The following is an 18,956-nucleotide window of genomic DNA, read 5'->3' as shown; positions in this document are numbered from 1 at the left end:
AAACAGTCTTCATGACAGCAACATGGAGTGCTACAGTTCTGTTATTTTTAAAAGTTTTGGGTTTGTTTTTGTGTGTGTGTGTGTGTGTATGTTTGTTTCTGCTATTGATTACACAGATCGATGCGAATCTCAATCATTCATTTCTAAAATAAAATGCACTACTTGGCTAAAGTTGAAAGCCCTGGTCAGAGCCCCCCTATTGGTTTGATTGTGAGTACTGTGCAGTCAGAGTTTCATAGCAGCAAGGAGTCATGGGTGAGTTTCCCCAGCTGAATCGACTGATCTGTATGTTGGGTTTGTTTTTTTTTTTTTTTTGAGGCTTTCAGGTGATGCTGCTGTATCAGTGTCCCGCAGACAGACTGCACACAGTGGATCAAATGATAATCATGATGATAGCCAGGCTAAGAACACTACAGCTTGCTGCTCTACTTGTAGTATACAGTTTAGTCATTCCTATGGCCCTACTGCCAACCCTTAATTTGGACTTTAACGTCAGAACGTCTTCAAGCTGTGGTTTTGTTTTGTTTACAATGTGGTTTCATACTCCAAACGCTCCTGGATAAGGGCATCATCTTTATACTGTAGCCGTGGAGGAGCAGGGGAACATTCAAATGCTAAGATGGCCTTCCTCAGGCTCCTGTCCAGCACGTGTCTCTCCCACGCTGGGTACCTGTTCCTGAACAGATCGATTTTAATGACAGACTCCTCAATCCTTGGTGGCCGGGATGAAGGTGTGGATGGTGCGGTGGGTCTCACCTGAAACACGGGCACACACCCATCCCTCTCTCCAAATTTTTGATCCCTCTCGCTCGTGACACTCCTGTTGTTGGAGATGGAGCGTAGAGTGTTTGTTGCCACTTCTGGGGGTAGGGTGAAGGTAGCGGCGGGGTCCTCACAAGCACAGCTTGGCGACTGCCCAAACCTTGGTCCATTGGGGTGAAAGAAGGCATAGTACATTAACATAAAAACAATGCCTGTTAAAAAGCTGCTGAACACTACACACAGTGCTGGTATGGCAAATGCATCAGAGATCGGTGGAGCCTTGTACAGGTACCAGAGCGCGCTCAAGGCGGTGTTTTCTAAAAGGATCACAAAATAGTAAATGAAAAGCCTACAGCGTGTCCTTCCTTCCTTGACATTGAACCAACTGAAGATATAGATTATCCCAACAACCATGTCGAACACTATCTCCTCCCACTTAGTGATGCAAAACTCTGTCTCGCAGTGGACGATCCAGAAAGTCATGATGCACCAGTGCAGCACGATGAAGATCCCAAAGTACAGTTGGAAAACCGAGGCAAAGAGAGCAAAAGTAATCACCCTTGCTGCAATTGTGAAGAAATGCCAGCAAAACTGGATGATAACAGCCATGTAACTGATGGGTTTCTTGTCATCACGGGAGTCACGGAGGGCCTTTTGGTAGGAAGCCAAAGCCCATGCCAGGGATACAAGAGATGCTGCAGCAGTAAGACCTAGGAGGAAACAGGAGATGCATTTAAGGCATAATTAGTATATCAGCACTTAGTTGAAACTGGTGAGACCATGTCTGCTTTAAATGTGCTCTTCACCACTGACATAATATGTCAGTGATATGATTATTATTTCTATGATTCTATGAATAATATCTCTTACTTCTCCTTCAGCTCAGCCAGTATCTCTGCTGCTGAGATTTCATTCCCCTCATGAGCAAGCACACTGGTGTGCTGGACACACAAGAGCAAGACAGGCTAGCAAGCTATGCTCTGAAATGAATCTCTAGTAATTTTGTGTTTCAAGCAAATTCATTAATTCACAATCTAGCAAGCTGGGAATAGGTATCTCTGTCAGCTGTGAGATTTACAGGACTTACTGTGCATGTTGTTTTAAAGAAAGAATATGAATTTTTAAATTTTGGTAATTCGTTACAGAAGCCTAATATAAAGCAACCAAGTCTTTCTAATTAAAAAACATCATCATATACATATAAACTAGATCAATATCAATGTAAACAAAAAATTGATGTACCTTCTATTACATCGAAGTTTACACTAGCTGCCTTACCCTTGCTGACAGAAAAATATTGTCCAGTTTGATATTTCTACCACGTTTTAACAGAATTTTAGCAAGTACCAGATGACGAAGCTTTATTTTCTTCCAGTTGGAAGAGAACTTCATTTTAGAAATGTTGGAATCTTCTACTGAATTAAAATTCTGAGTATAGATGCTCCTAAAGACAGGATTTATGACAATGATAATTTAGCCATTCCGTCTCCCGTATATCACAGACCTGCCTGTTTACAAGGCACTGAAGTGTAATACTTCTGGAAAACCTTCCAAGTATTTTTTATGAATTCAAAATCAAATTATTTCATGTGAGATTTTCAAACACCATTTTTAATGAAAATGCCTATTCACTTGAAAATAGGAAAAAATCAAGAACAAATTTTTAAAAAAACCACTTTATATGTTTCTTCTTAATGTGCATTATTCTTTTTTCCTTAAGTGACTTTGACTTTTGTCAGTAGGTAAACTTAAAAAAGAAGCTGCTTTTGAAATTGAATCTAGTTTTTAAGCAAATCCATTACTTCCATACAGTACAAGAAAAATACCTTAAATTCCCTTTTAAAAAGAGATAGTTAAGCATAATTATTCAAATCTTCAGCACAGAATCCTTACAAAGCATTCTGTTAGAAATTAAAAATTCTTTTTTTATTAGAAGATTAATTTTTATTTACTTATGATTTATGTCAAGCTGCATTTGATGGAAATAGGAATTCAATTGAAATGCAAAACCCCAGCCTTTAAAGTCTACTTATTTTTTAAATAAATTGCTATAAATAAGTTGCATACAGAGGAAAAATGTATCAAACATTTTATACTTAAATCTGGTTTATTACCAAAGCAAATTTTATATATGCTTAATGAATGAATTCATAAGTCTCAGTGCTCCAGACTGAGAATTTATTCATATGCCATTTAAAGATGATGATTCAGCTCACTCATTTCTAAGCAGTTCCTTTATTTTGAACTAGTTATTGAAGTAAATCAAACTGAAAGAAAGAAAACATTCATTTTGTCTGCTATTAAAAGCTGTTTAATAATTTTAACAACCTTTGGTTCTTGATGCATAGATGTTAATTGTCTTCCCTGCTCAATACCTTTCTTTAAAACCAAACCAAAATAGAAAAATAGATTACTTAAATATTAAACATTTTATGTAAATTTTGTTCATACAGATTGGTAAGTTTAAGCCTAAGTACATGTTACTATTCAGTTTTGAAAAAAAAAAAGTTTATTTTAAACCAGAAAAAATGTAGGTTATATATATATAAGGCCTGGTTCTGAAAGAAAAAAACCCAAATTATTTCAGCAATCCACCTGGGTTAAGACACTGAGATCTTGCTAGGTAAGTAGTAAAGAGGGATTCACTACTTTCAGGAGGGATTGTGCTTGCCAGTGTTTCCCTGTCAGTCACTGGCAGGTTGTTAATTATGTTGTGAGTTCCCACAAACCCTTGAATGTAAAACCTCTCTGTTTTAAAAATAATAGAAAAAAAAATAATCAATCAGCAGAAACATAGTACAGATTTAGGATTCCAGGAAGAATTTTTAATAAAACTTCATTTCTCTACCCATGCAGATGCCTGGTTATCAAAACACCAGTGTTACTTCTGGAACCCTTTTTCCCAGAGGGAATAAACTCTTAGGAATGAAGACAGGTCAGAGACAAGGGATGCATTTCTGACATGTATGTTTGCTTTTCACAATGGACTGCCTTTCAGTGACCATTAGCTCTGAAGACAACACTAACAGCTGAAAACAGAAATTCTAGTTTTCCTGTAAGAATGTTTTAAATATCCAAACCCCACAGTTAATTTCCTTTATGAAATGAAAAGCCTGGCAAGGCAGATGAGCAGGATAATGCTCAAAACTAGTATTATCAGCAAAGGGAAGAACATTATGAAAGAGAAATCCATGCATTTTCTTTGCAAATCTAACTTTAATGACCTCACACACTCCCACAGAGATTCATGGAGATATCATCAGTTTTGCATTAGGAAGTGTAAAATCATTCAATAATGCACAGAGGCGGCTCAAAATAAAATGTTAAAATTCATGGGAATTTCCAGTGTTCTAATGCTAATTAATTCATATTCATTGTATGGGATAGAAAGAGGCAAGTACAATAGAAACATAATTCATTTATTTAAATAGACATTAATATGGAAATATCCTATGCTGAGGACAAACTCAGGGATATGGGCCTACAGGAGAGAAAAGGAGACAAGGCAATGTACAAGAGGAAAGAATTGCCAGTTAAAGTATTATGTATCTGCTCTTGGCGTTGGTGCTAGAGACATAGAATTAAGATAAGGCAAATGGTTCATTGGTATCATCCATTTTTCTTTATTGATGAGAGCAAGCACTAAAGAATTATTAAAAGTATAATTAATAATGAGAGCAATATTGTAAAAGTGATGCAAACGGCAGTTTGCTAACAAACAAATGTCACTATATAAATAATTCATTGGGTATGGTTAGAGATAAAGCAAATTATTGTAGCACTGAATGGATAATTCATAAATTAGAACACAACGATGCATTTGCTGAGAATGTGTTAGTAGAAACCTCCTTAGCCATATTTCAAAAGAAAACCTAAAATAAATTCCTTTTACTGGCAAAACAAAACTTTAAAGGCACTAGCATGGCACAAGGTGAAAAGTAAAGAATGTCCTGTAGTCTTAGTGGAAAACGAACGATTTGTAACAATGCAGATGGTTTAGCCTCCAGAGTCAGAAAGGCTTCTATGTCATTCAGAAATGGACAGAAAAGGCTGGACTGTGATCTCTGGAGCCCCTGTTCATGAAGAACAAGCACCAGGTTTCCAAACTGCTCAGCTGCAGCCTCAGTGCTGACTCTTTGGGTGCCACTGCAGCTTTCTGGTGTATTTGACAGTCCTGTATATCACAGTTTTGTACTTAGGGTCTTGATCTTGAAAACTAAGATTAACTAGCCATTATCAATGAATACATACTCAAGACACTATATGCTTGTCTGTTACAGGGCGCTGAGGTCAAGGAAAGCAGGAATTCTGTAAAATTGCCTTGGGAAACATGCAAGCATGTTTCTGCTCCTTCCTTTTCTAAAGCTGAACCTTCAAATCTTTTCATAGCATATGATTTGGTTTCTAAAGCTTTGTTCTGAAGAGAAAGAAATGCAGGCTTTGTACAAGAAAAAGATCACTTCACATATGGCATCAGTCAAATGATGTTTTTGCTTGATTCTAAAATGAAAAGCTCCTAATAGCAATCAGCTGGAAGTGCACCTACCCACCTCCAGCCTTCACAGCACAGCCCACCACCAACAGTCTCGATGGAGAGATTAGCCCATAATGTATTGTATTAGGATAACCTTCTGTCAGGAACTAATTAGTGTCTGTTTTGAGTGAAAAAGACAATTTTCCTTTTTTTTTTTCTGTTAATGGTGTACATTGCTTAATTATGTGTATAAAGGAATGACAACTTTGTAATTACAGATGAGATTCAGCTGTTCTTAAGATAATGCCCTTCCTGTCTGGAAGAAAAAGAATATTGATTCCACTTGACTGAATGATGATTTTAACTTTCTTCCCTGGAAATGATTAATTTCTCCATATATAAGAGATGTTCTTGCATTTTATAGAGTCTGGCATATCTGTACCAGTACTGTAAATCCAATACATAATATACAATACACTGCAACAAGCTACAGCTCACAAAAGACAAGACAAATAACCCCACGAACATGTCTTCCACGAGGAAAAGCAAACATATTTGAGGGCAAAAAATACAGAGATGGCCATGTTCACAAATGTAGTATTATTTCCATGAAGCAAACTCAAATAGCTACAAAAGAATCAATGAAGTTACCTTGCTTTTATGAAATCTGACCGAAATGTTCATAAGTAACCCGAATAGAATTGATCTCTTGGGATTTCCATATTACAGCTCTGCTGGGCAATTCACAACTAAATTGTGTCTTGCTGACACATCTACCTTTGCATTATGGTTCTTCCAAACATGTACATTTTATTTAATGTTGAGGAAAGCCACTGAATGTCTAAGCAGCATATATGATTTACTAGAATATATTTTCCTTCCACTCCCACAATATAATCTTTAGACTGGGGTGTAGCTGAAAAAAATATGGGTCTCATTCTCACACTAATTGTGTCTTCTGATTTGTACCTGAGGGAGTAAAGGCATATTCAGGTCCATAAACTATTTTTTTTTCTAGTCACATCAATCCATAAATCCTATATAGAACAAGTACAGTGCACCTCAGGTCAGATGAAAACCCCACAAATGGATGAACTGATCAGAGAAAGTGCTCTTTGATGTTCAGCCTGATTTCAGAAATTAAACTCACGTCAAAGCTTCTGTCTCTGCTTTATCCTCCTTTTGTAACTTGTGGTCATCCCATCATTTTCAGGAGTACATAATGTCAACGCAGGAGCAACAAGTGTAGCAGGACAGCTGGGAACAACAACATTGCCTGGGATCTGGGACCATGAAATATTTTTTAGGAAAGCCTATTTTTACAAGCTTCCTACCCAGCTGCAGAAGTGACATTATCTGTATCCCAGGTTCCAGGTGCTTGTCTGAACCAAAGCCAAGGATCTCTAACATTCACAGCTCCCCCTAAAGCCTCAATCCTCTAGGAAACAGTGCACCATGACTGCATTTCTCCAGCTTCAGAAAATAGCTCCCTGTATTTACACAGCTTTTGCCATGCTCCTCTACAAGCATAGCCACAAGCTTGAAGTTCATGTGGAGGCCTTGCAGACAGCTTGGCTGCAGTCTGTGGGTTTCTGCACTATTTTTTTTATCCTCATACTCAAATATGGCAATGGACAACATAGCATACATACCATTCTTCCACATGTTGTTTCATACACAGGGTAGTTGGCATGCTTTAGGAGCAGCTTATGATCACATCAGGAAATCTGTGTCCAGAATCTCAATATGTGTTTCATGCCCGTGGGTCTCATTCCCTGACCATTTCTGTGAGATGAAACCTAAAGATGAAGCTTGCTTTTTTATGTTTTCCTATTATCTAAAGGGATAAGAACATGAACTCTTGCCTTCACCTGGGTTATTTCTTTCCTTGACTGCCTGCTGGAGTAAGCTCTAGCAATGCACTCAAGTATCCACATTGGAATCTCTCCTTACAGCCTTAAAGTATCAGTCATCAGATTCCATAGGCACATTTGATGTACAAGGATCCTGTCTGACACAGTCTTTGCTGTCCCATTATTTTTTTTTTTTTAAGAAGTGGGAAGCACCACTAACTTAATGTCTGTAGCCAGGTCCAACCCCCCAAAATATGCTGTATGCTGATCTTAACAACTTTTGTACTCCCAGGTTCCAGCTTAAGTTTTTCTCACTGCATCCTAGGATGGAATAGTGCAGTATAGGGGATGATAGGATTTTTCCTTGTTAAAATAGAAGTCAGATTTACGCCTGATATGACTCCTCCTAAGCTTAGAGAACATGCCATGCTAGCTTATGTAGGAACAATTTCTCCCATGATTTCTTTCAGCCGTTTTCTAAAGATACTTCTAGTGAGACAACTTCCAGCTGTTTCTATAATTTGTCTCTCCACAGTAACTTATCTTTGCCCTGGAAGTCTAGAAATGTTATAGAAAACGTTACTTCCAATTTTACTCATTTTACCTACTACTAATTTTTTTCCTGCAGTGGCTTGAACTCTGCATAGAGGACCAAAGTCAAGTGACAGTGACAAAAGTCTGGCTTATTGCACATACCTTTGGCAGCTTCTGAGGGTCTCTACCAGACACCTGCCTACTGATATGCCTCTTGCTGCACTCGAGTTCATGCCCACCTTAGCAAATCTGGCTGTTAGACACTCTGTTGAGAGGCTTCTGCTGAGCAGCAGTTCCAGTTATAGCTTTAAACAGGTGTACAGCTGAATGAGGATCATAATTCTATTTCAAGGTAACATCCAGAGCAGTTTCCCTTTTCCTCTGCCCCAAATTGTAACTATTGTACCCAAAATTTGTTGTTAGTATTTCCTGAGCTATTTTGGAAACTGCAAATAAAATCCACCAGACATAGAAAGCCAATTTAACATGCAGGGACCACAAGAACCATGAAAGCTGGACCTCTCCTGTCTTTCAAGAGACCACAGTAAGTAGTTCAGGCCTCTTTTTCTTCAGAGACAGATAATGATGGAAGGGTCTGGGGCACAACAACCAAAAGCTCTGCTACCTTTCCATCAGTATGTAAAAGTAATTAACTCTTTCAGACACTTGAACAGAAGTCACACTGCCAGAACAGGCTAGCTAGGGCCAGTTACTAGCTCAGTGATACTAGTGATACTAGTGATAGTTACTAGCTATCCCAAGTGATCTTTTCTCCTACCTCACACGTGCATTTTCCTACTATTTGTTAGTTTCTTGTTCTACTAAAAATGTGTTATATTTACAAGTCACAGTTCAGGAGTCCTCCTTAGCTGCTAATCAAGTCCAGTCTTCCAGAGGCAGTGACAGCTGTCAGGTACTCATGTTCTTCATGCATTCTGTGTGCTGCCAGGCTTGGCAAGACAGCATGAGATCATTTTGCCAGTTAGGAAGCTAAACTTAGACTTCTGTACTTTCACAGCTAGACTCCATGCCTCTAAGGTAATTTGGTATCTTTATATTCCAGCAAAGTATGTGTAGCATAAACACACCCACTGACTTCAGGCTCATTTCCATGATTTGTACATTTCTTTTTGGCAAAAAGGGCTGTTGATGTCTAGAGGTTGCTGCAAGTAGCTTACAGTAATCAGGGGATTATCTGGAGACTGAAGCAACCCCAAGCAGAACAGAACTCCTGCCATTACCACTTGAGAAGGACCAAGATGCTGGCAGCACAACACTAAGGTAAAGATAGGGCACCATCTATGGGAGAAGGCTCCGCCTGCAATGCTCAGTCCCATGCACTGCATATATGGACACCTTCAATAGGGTCAAGAAGAGAAGCACTTCTCCCACCTGCCCAACAGGAGAAAAAGAAATTAGGAAGTGTACTAGACACATATAATAACCTCACAAATGATGCTTTGAGGAAACGTCTTTCTGTCCACCTACATTTCTGTGATTTTACCTTTATTTTCCTGTTGAGCTCTTATATGCTTTTGCTTATGCCATTTCTGGACAAAGTTTCTCTTGGTATATTCTGCTCATTCAGAGGAATGAGCCACATAGATTTTCAAAGGCTGCTAAATGGATCATCTGGAATTCTTTTATTTGAAACCCTTTGGAAAAATATTCATTAAGTGAAAAAAAATGTGCAGACCAAATGCCATTTAGATTATTTCAGTCTTTTATGAAAACAAAATATATATTTTCTTTAGAAGCATGAAAATATATTTATTTAATTATTTATTAATTATATGTTTATTACTTATTATAACCCCCTACTTAGTCTACAGCAGTGAATGAGCATGAATAGGGAGAAAATGAGTATGTTTTTCTTTCACACAGCCACTGTGGTCACTCCTCCCAGACTATGACTAGTCTGACTTTATCCAGCTTTGGTTTTCAGACAATGATTTTCCTGAAGTTCTGTAGAGTTCAAACATCACCAGTGTAATTTTAGAATATTAAAAGCAAATGTTTCCAGGATATCAGTTTTTCACTTAGAATGCCTCAGGACCTTTGAAATAGCATAATGTCAAGACATCCTTAGAGATTAATTTTTTCCCGTTTCTCTTTCCTTCTTGCTTTCTTTCAGGGGGAAGGATGTCTTCTTCCCTTCTCAATCTGTAGTGATACTACAGAGATAAGGGCATAATCTACAAAGAAGACTTGGTGGTTAGTGGTATTTCCAAGTAGATGTTTTTAATAGAAAATATGTGCACAAAATTATGTAAAGACTAAACACCAGAAGAGCAGGAGAATTGGACTTTGAAAATTCCAACATATATAGCCCTCAGAATGAGGCTCAAAATCATTATTTCTGATAGCTCTAAGGCTCCTAATCATCTGTGTGGCTAAATGAAAATCCATAGAAATGTCAAGAGCATGGACAAAAGAACTTTTTAAATATCTCGTGACATTTTTTTCCTTAGCCTGAAATGAACTCATGAAACAGATATGTTCTTACTATTAATCAAGTTTTTTGTTGTGTTTTCCACCAGCACCCCACAAGCAAAGCAGCTTGAAAAGACCATACTGGCTGCAACACAGTGGAACATATCAGAAACATTATCTGGTGGATCCAGACTATCTCTTCTAAATATATTTTCCAAGGCATACTGAATAACATAACATACACACAGAAGTATTGCATTGGCTCTAGAAATGTTGGGGATTTGGAAGAGGAAGGGCTGAAGCAGTATTTCAATTACAGCAGAGGAGACTCCAACACAGAGGAGACTAGAAGCCCGAACATCTTTTGGGATGAAAAATATCCCAAATACCTTATATTAAATTAAATCAATAGCATGAGACCAGGTCATTGGCAAAGAAACATTAACTGCAGAAAGATAGGATGGGGCCATTACTCTCCTTAAATCCCCTTAAGCTGTAAGTTTAGGACTGGCTTTTGGTGGTTCACAGGCTCATATTAGCTTTCTGAAAGGGGATAAATTTCAGCCTCATTAAGCACCTGATATTTCTTCCACTTGCACATTAAAGTAATTCTGAAGTTTGTACCTTATTTGACACACTTTATCTAAGAAACACCTTTTATATGTAGCATTTTTCTGTGTTTGCCTCTTAAGCTTCTCTAAGCTTTTCAGCCCTGAAGAGATGCTGAGGATAATGCCTGATGTGGTGCTCAGGGACAAAAGGCAATTAGTATCATTCTGAAGAGGAAATCGATTTAGCATTTGTGCAATCCCTCTTAGCAGGGAGAAAACTGGAGCTCTTAGTTTTGTTTAGTACATGATGCTATTTAAGTTTTCTCTGGATCAAGCTGAAATATTACAGTTCTTACTCTGTTATGTTTCTTTCACTTTGAAAATCTTCTGATATATTTTCACAGTGGTTCATTAAATAGACTTATTTTTCTATTAGTAGAAAAAGCAATGATTAACTTCCTCTCCTCCCTCCCAAAAGAAAATCCATATATTTCACCTACTGTGCAGATAATGTAAACTGAAGCAAAGTCTAAATAACCATTTTGAAGAATATTCTGCGACATAAGTCTGGACATGAATTCTGGTTCTACCTCATGCCTGGCTTTGGAGTATTTTAGATCTCATGTCCATATCTTTGTCTTTAATATTAATTGTAAAGCCATTTGTTATCAGTCAGGAAGCTCTTCAGCTATATCTCCACCTATCTTTGATATATGTGGAATGTACACATTATATACCTAGGTAAATATTACGTATCTGTCTACACATTATATGTACAGTGTATTTAGATTCCTATACAACATACAGACAAACTGGCACGATTTGAAAACTCCAGGAAAAATAATGACTCAACATTTCCTCTTAAAAGCTTTTACAATATTTATATGCAGTTTGTGCCAAAAAGTTGCATCTTATTGCAAGATTAAATTAATCTAATTTCAAATTCTGGTGCTTGTTTAGAAGACTGAAAAAGCTTCCTTGGATCCTGCTATAAAAATTTTTTTTTTTTTTTAATGCACAAGTTTCCATGGAAGAGGATTGAATAACTTTTTCAACTTTTTCCTAATATTCTGGGCTGATTGGTCACAGAAAGTCTTATATCCAAATGGTTGATCAGTGGCTTCTGGGACCATTTTGTTCCCCTCCTTTGAATTTATTTCAGTATCTCCATCCTGTAGGAGGTGTGAGTCATAGAACAGGTCACAGGCTTTTAACAGTGGTTTTATTGGTGGTTCTCACACTGGGAAGTGTATATTGCATAGCTGCCTTCTACACCAGGAGGTGTAGAAGCCTTGACAAAAAAAGATCTCTCTGCTGACTGCTGTGCCATCCTCTGAATTACTGGTATTTAGTGGCCAGCAGGTCGAGGGACGTGACTCTCTCCTTCTACTTGGCTCTTGTGAGACCCCACCTAGAATCCTGTGTCCAGGTCTGGAGCTCCCAAATGGACCTGTTGAAGCAAGTCCAGAGAAGAGGCACAAAGATGATCTGAGGGCTTGAACACCTCTCCTATTAGGACAGGCTGAGAAAGTTGAGGTTGTTCAGCCTGGAGAAGAGAAGGCTCCAGGGGGGGACCTTACAGCAGCTTTCCAGTACCTGAAGGTGCTACAGGAAAGCTGGGGAGGGACTTTTACAAGGGCTTGAAGTTATTGGGCAAAGGGCAACGGCTTAAAACTGGAAGAAGGGAGATGTGGATTGAACTTTAGGAGGAAATTCTTCACTATGAGGGTGGTGAGACACTGGCACAAGTGCCAGGGAAGTTGTGGCTGCCCCCTCCCTGGAAGTGTTTAAAGCCAGGTTCGATGGGGCTTTGAGCAACCTGGTCTAGGGGAGATGTCCCTGCTTATGAAGGGGAGGTGGAAATAGATGATCTTTAAGGTCCCTTCCAACCCAAACCATTCTATGATACGATTCTATAATATGTATTGATTCTATTTTTAAGACAGACATTTTCCCATACTACAGATGTAGTCTGTGTTTCTGATTCCCAAATAGACTTTTCCATACTAAAACATAATTATCTGGATATGTTAATCTTGACCAAATGATTCAGATCAAACTGTGATGGTAACCTATCCTACACACTATTAACAACCCTCCTGCCTCTGTGTAAAGCCTGGGCAAACTTAGCCAGAGACTGGAAACCCAGACAGCAAATATTGCATATCATCATTCATGACTATCAAACAAGATGAGAGTAATGAGTAGTGTTTGGTAGGTGCTGATAACCACTTCCTCACGCATTCTTTCCTAATTTTTATGTTCATCTACATGGTTTCTACATCTTCACGACATTACTTCACTTAATGTGAGCCCTACTCACTCTTGTTTCAAGATCCCATATGACTTTAAGTCCCATGAGCTTAAAAAAATGCAAACCAAACAACAAAAACTTTAGTCAATTATACTTGCTGCCATCACTCTAACTCGTAAGCTTCTCAATGAAAGGTAACAGGTCTGGACAACAAGACCCAACATTCATGAAATGATTGTTTGCAAAATTCTGCTATCTAGCCTCTAATTCTTTGTTAGCTGAGTAAACAGTTAACATTTTTATTATACTGGATTAATGTCAGGCTCATCTAGACTTTTTGTTTTAGCTCTGCTCACGTTTTCTTTTTTAATTTAAAAACTTGTTTCTTTATGCATTTACACATCAGTCTGACCCATGGTCATTTTTAAGAATTATCAAGTAATTGCAACAGAATCTGATAGAGAAATACATGTCTCAGTGATACCAAATTCTGTAAAGTCCAGGGAAAACGGTAGCTAGAGAAGGGTCCAAAGGAGTGTTCCCACTGAATTAGAAGCAGATTTCAGGCATTTTTATTCCAGAGCCAGGGAACAATTAGTAAGAGAATAACAAGAGTAATAAGAGGCAATATGTTCCTGGCAGCCTGCAAACCCACACAGATATAACTTTGAGCTAACCCCTGCAGATAGTGCCACTTACACATCCAAACCCAGAGTCATGAGAAAGAACTGGGAACAAGGCAGGGAGTGAGCAGTAGAGTGTGAGAGTTGAGGGGATCTGAGAGATTTTGAGTGTGATGTTTAAGCAGAGGGTAGGAGTAAGAGGCACTGTCAGAAGGCTATGGGGACATTATGTGTTTATTCCTACAGCAGGGATGGAAAGAAGCCAGTAGGAAATACAGCTTCATTATTTTTTTGCTAGTCAAAGAGTCTATCAAATTATATTAATGGGCATTCTTCTTTTCTGGAACTAATCTGCTGCTCGATATTTTGTTAAAAATGAATGTTTCAGTGTCTGTAGACACCTGCAATGTGGTCCCCCAAGGTGTAAACAGTACAGTTCAGGCTAAAAATGGAACTCAAAGAGGGCTTTGTAACTGGAACTCAGAGTCAGATTATCATTTAGAGATTCCTGAGCATCTACCTCAAAGAGCAAAAGAATGGATATTAGTTTTACAGTGACTTTAAATGAGATTCTCTGCAGGCACAAAGGAGGAAGTGGCAGTCAGCTGCATACCTAGTATTTATTTGATGTATTGGTTTGTTGATACAGTGAGACAGCAGATTAGCAAGACATTCCTTCTGACACTGAAGATGATCAAGAAGTTATCAATTCCCATCACCGACACATTTTTGCCAACAGAATAACAATAACAAAGCATTCTACACCACAATCTACACTAGTAACCTAACAACAACAAACATTTTGATACAAATATCCAGTCTTCTCAACAGCAGCAGGGACAACTGGTAAATACTCAGTAGCTCTGAACCTACTGGTGAATACCCTACACCAACAAAATGCCTCTAATTGGTTCACCTTAATCATCCTGACTTGGAGGGGTAACATGGTAGAGCATGTGCCCACAGTATCAGGGAGGGGTCTGAGGATATGCTATTTCACTTTAACTGAAGTAAATGGGCAAAAGGTTTTCTTATAATTGAATTTCTTTTTTTTTTTTAGAGAAAATGCAAAGTAACTTTCCCCAAACACTCAGGCACTGGTGGAAAAACATCACATTCATCAGAAATTTATTTAATATGTATGTAGATTGTCTCTACAAAATTTAATAATAGGATAACAGAATCAGCTATATTTTTATATACTAGCATCTAAGCACTTTATGGCCTGGTTATACTCTAATGAATTTAACTTTTTTCTGCTACTGTTAAGTGTTGGAATGATGTATTATGTACATTGATACTAGTTTAGGAATAAAAGCAACCCTTGCAATAGCCTGGTATAATCAGATTATTAATATAATTTACTTTCAATCTTAACCTGATTTGGGAAGCAGGAGACAGAGATACTTTTTTTGGTTTAGTTTAAAACAAGAACAACATATAACTACAAACTTATTTAGAGATTTTTCCTTATTCTTTTTCTGAAAAGCAAGGTCTATCAAAGGGCAAGAGTATGAGTCAATTTATGCTTTCTCAGATACTCAACACTTCCTCCTCCTCTCCCAAAACAACTGTCATAAGTGATAACTTCTCAATTAATTTTGGTTCTGCATATTTTCCTTCCAGTGTTTCTGCCTCTAAAAGTCTTCACCATCACCTGCCTCCCAAGTTTTCTCTGGGATGCCTCCTTTTCCTCTTTGTCACCACATCTACAAGGCTTTTCAAACAATTCTTCATATTCCTTCCTATTCAACAGGTTTCCCGGCCCCTCCAGTTGTTTTCTCATGATCTGCTCTCAGTCCCCAGACTTGTCTCCTCTCTTCCAACACCTCCCTCTCCTGATGTTCCCAGTTTCATGGCTGTCCCAGCAATGACACAAAGTGCCCAGGCCTCTGCTTTTGGATGCAACACATTGGTGGCTGAGGCACTGAGACCATGGCTGTTTGGTTCAGGAATGCATCGTGGTCCCATCATAAAACTGAGGCAACCTGCAATTTGATGCACACACCTTTCAGGAGCAGGTTAGCCCAGCAGCTCATTGCTCTGGTGTCTCCTCTGTAGGTATTTACAGACAGATTGTACCTATTTGAACTGAATCATAGAATGGTTTGGGTTGGAAAGGACCTTAAAGATCATCTAGTTCCAAACCCCCTGCATGGGCAGGGACAGCTTCCACTAGACCAGGTTGCTCAAAGCCCCACCCAACCTGGCCTTGAGCACTTCCAAGGATGAGGCATTTCTTGTTCTTCAGGCCTTCCCCCCAGGTCAGCTTTTTTTTTTAAAGATCCTCCTACAGCAATGAACTCCACAGGTAACTAATATTCTTGTTAATTGTAAAGAAAGTGTTAGTTTTATTAAATGCTTCATATTTTAGTATGTGATGTCCCACTGAGGACAGAGGTCAGCATGTGTGAGTAACTACAGCAAGGCTATTCACTGGTTCTTACTTTTTCCAAAGCATCCCTCTTTATCTGGGGCATTTCAATTCACTACTTGATGATTTATGTGATCAGAATAACCCCTACCCTGTGCCTCTCTGATATGAGGAGAGGCTGAAGGAGCTGGGCTTGTTCAGTCTGAAGAAGAGAAGACCCTATTGCTGCATTCCAATACCTGAAGGGAACCTACAGGGAGGCTGGAGAGGGACTTTTTGTAAGAGTATCCAGCAGTAGGACAAGGAGAAATGGATATAAATTGAAGGAGAATAGGTTTAGACTGGATATTAGAACAAAGTTTTTTAGTACAAGGGTGGTGAGGCTTTGGAACAGATTGCCCAGAGAAGCTGTGGATGCCTCCTTTCCAGAGGTGTTCAAGGCCAGGTTGGATGAGGCCTTGAGCAACCTGGTCTAGATGAGAGGTATCTCTGCAATGGCAAGGAGGTTGGAATAAATGACCTCTAAGGTTCCTTCCAACCTAAGCCATTCTATGATTCAGTGATTCAGTGATTCTATGATTCTATTAATTTTTATTTCCTCTCTCATAATGAGGTGAAAAAACCTGAATACAATAGTCAAGTAGTAAAGTTCCATAGAATTCAGGAATATATTTGTAATTATTTGTTATCCCATTGTATTTCTGTCTGCATTAAAATATTTATGCTATCCACAGAGCATCTAGATACATAAATTCTTACTTTAACATTAACATAGATAAATTTATAGTCATGATCTCAATACACCTTATTCTCAGTTTAACTGCAAGAATTCATAAACTGTGTAACTCAGGCTTGTAGGAAATGTGCATGATGTTCATGCAGAAGACGTGTCTCCCAATATTCACTTAGTAAAACACATTATTTCCACCATTAGAATAACATTCTTTATCCTTTATCTGTGCTGAAAAGATGACAAAATTTCCCCTTATAGCTCCATTGTATTCCTCTAATCTATTCAAGCTGAGCAACATATTAGCTCCTACAATGTGTGTATTCCCGTGAATGAGGTATTTTAACAATGCTTTGCAGATCTAACACCTTTTCTTAAAATATTTTAGTATGCTCTATTGTCATTACATTATTCTTAAAATAGCTCACAAAGAATGTCAGTATGACATCCATTTTCCTGATGGATGAACCAGGGGAAGAGGAACTGAATGATTTGCCTGAAATATGAGCACAGAAAGCCTTTTGAGGAGGAGAAGGTGAGGAGTTTTAAAGCAGTGTCTATTATAGTAGCCACAAGGAAGATGCCTTCAGTGACACCACTTTTGCAGCAGACTCCTTGGCCAAATTTGCAAACAACAAATGATCTGTCTGCACTGGCACTGTGCTTGTCAGTGCCCATGAGCCAACATCACAATCTGAGCCTGAAGAGCAGAAGGTAGCCCAACAGCATTGAGCTGGATCATTGGAAAGCTGTTTCCTGAGAGATCAGGATACTGAAAAGATAAACAACTTGTATATTCAGTGAGCCATCTGAATTCCATTCAATCTAAAAAGAGCAGCTGGGATTTGAAAATAGGTCAGAACAAAAAGGAGAAAATGTCTTCAAATTACCCTTCAACAGTACTGGGCAGTGTCAGGGATTTCATTCTTGCAAGCATGTGGCTAGGAAGGACAGTAACAAATCTGAACAACCACAGTCAGCTTTTCTCAAGAGCTGCATAAATAAAGTTATTTTTGCATTTTGCCAGCTTTCTACGTGCTAGATTAGGGAGTGCTTAGTTTATCTTCTTACAGCTTCAAGGTGAAGTTTTGTGCCTGTGCTCACCCAGGACAGTGTTTAACCACTATCTTCTATGCTGAGAATGCCTGCCACAAACAGGGACACATATTTGGGTAGGTATTAGAGAAATTTTCATGGAGAATTTCCAACTTTAGATTCCATTCATGAGATTATCACAATGATGATAGATTTGTTCAGTTCTTCACATTTGTGCAAACAAACTCCTAATGGGTTTCATGTGAATTCACTGGCAATAATGAACTAATTCTTCTTAGATTTACAGAAGTGTAAAATTTCAACAGTTTTCCCCACCTGAAAAAGACTTGAGGACTTGGTATTTATGAGCATAAATTCTATGGATCATTAGTGGGATTTGGTTTGCTAAATCCTCATGGACCTTTTGAAAAGATCCTCTCTGATATACTCAGTACAAATATTCAATAAAATATTGTGACTTGAATTTATTATTTTGGGCCAATGATTCCAGCATAGTCACATCTGGTACTTCTGCACTTTATGCCATAGGGTATATGCACTGCTGGTTAAATAGCTATTTAATAGCAGCACTGGCTAAATAAGGATATTGGCTGTAATCCATATTTTCTGAAATATTCAAGATGAATGGAGGCAAGGATTTGCTACTTGCCTTTAAAAAATGCTTTCACCTATTTAGAACAGAAATAAAGCAGCAATTTTATTGTCATATTTATAAGTAGAATATTAACAATTTCCCCTAATTCTGTAAAAGCTGAGGTGTACTAGGTATCACCAGCTTGAACAGAATTATTCTAAGTGGTAATAATGTCCTCAAAATAGAAGTCTATAATGTGAGCACTTAAGTTCACATAATGAATGCCAGGCTATCATGCAATTATTACTCTGCAAAGTGTATAATTACAGCAACCAGAGAATATTCTGGGCTTGCAGTTCCTCTATTGTTGGATTGTTTGGTAAATTTGACTGGCAGCTTCTCTGTTAATTTTTTTTTTTTAATCATCAGGGAATCAAGTCGTGCAGTCACTTTGAGTGACAGCTAAAGAAAACTGACTAATAAGTGAACCCCCCACACTGCATTTTAAAAATGCAAACACCATCCAGAGAAAGGAATTGAAGTGGCCAATTTGTATAATAAATGACTTTATAAGGCATGCACAATAACAGAACTGAGAAAAAATGTGATGCCAATCCAGGTGGGCAGTCTGCAGCAGGCATCCACAGCACAGCACAGGATGTCTTTACCTCACAGAAGGCAAACATCACATACCTTGGCTGAAATGCCAATTATTTTAATAAACTGTTAATATAATTA

General features: G+C 38.2%; 1 protein-coding gene across 1 annotated transcript in view; it reads right to left on the bottom strand.

Moving 5' to 3' along the window:
- Positions 1-525: 525 nt before the first annotated feature.
- Positions 526-18,956, bottom strand: part of XKR4 (XK related 4) — a 214,988-nt gene continuing 196,557 nt past the window's right edge. Inside the window, exon 3 of the mRNA XM_030445544.1 lies at positions 526-1,472. Coding sequence (XP_030301404.1) covers positions 526-1,472 — 947 coding nt within the window. The remainder of the gene's footprint in view (positions 1,473-18,956) is intronic.

This window comes from Calypte anna, chromosome 2 (assembly GCF_003957555.1).
Source record: "Calypte anna isolate BGI_N300 chromosome 2, bCalAnn1_v1.p, whole genome shotgun sequence".
Lineage (NCBI taxonomy): Eukaryota > Metazoa > Chordata > Aves > Apodiformes > Trochilidae > Calypte > Calypte anna.
This window is presented reverse-complemented; position numbering and strand designations above follow the sequence as displayed.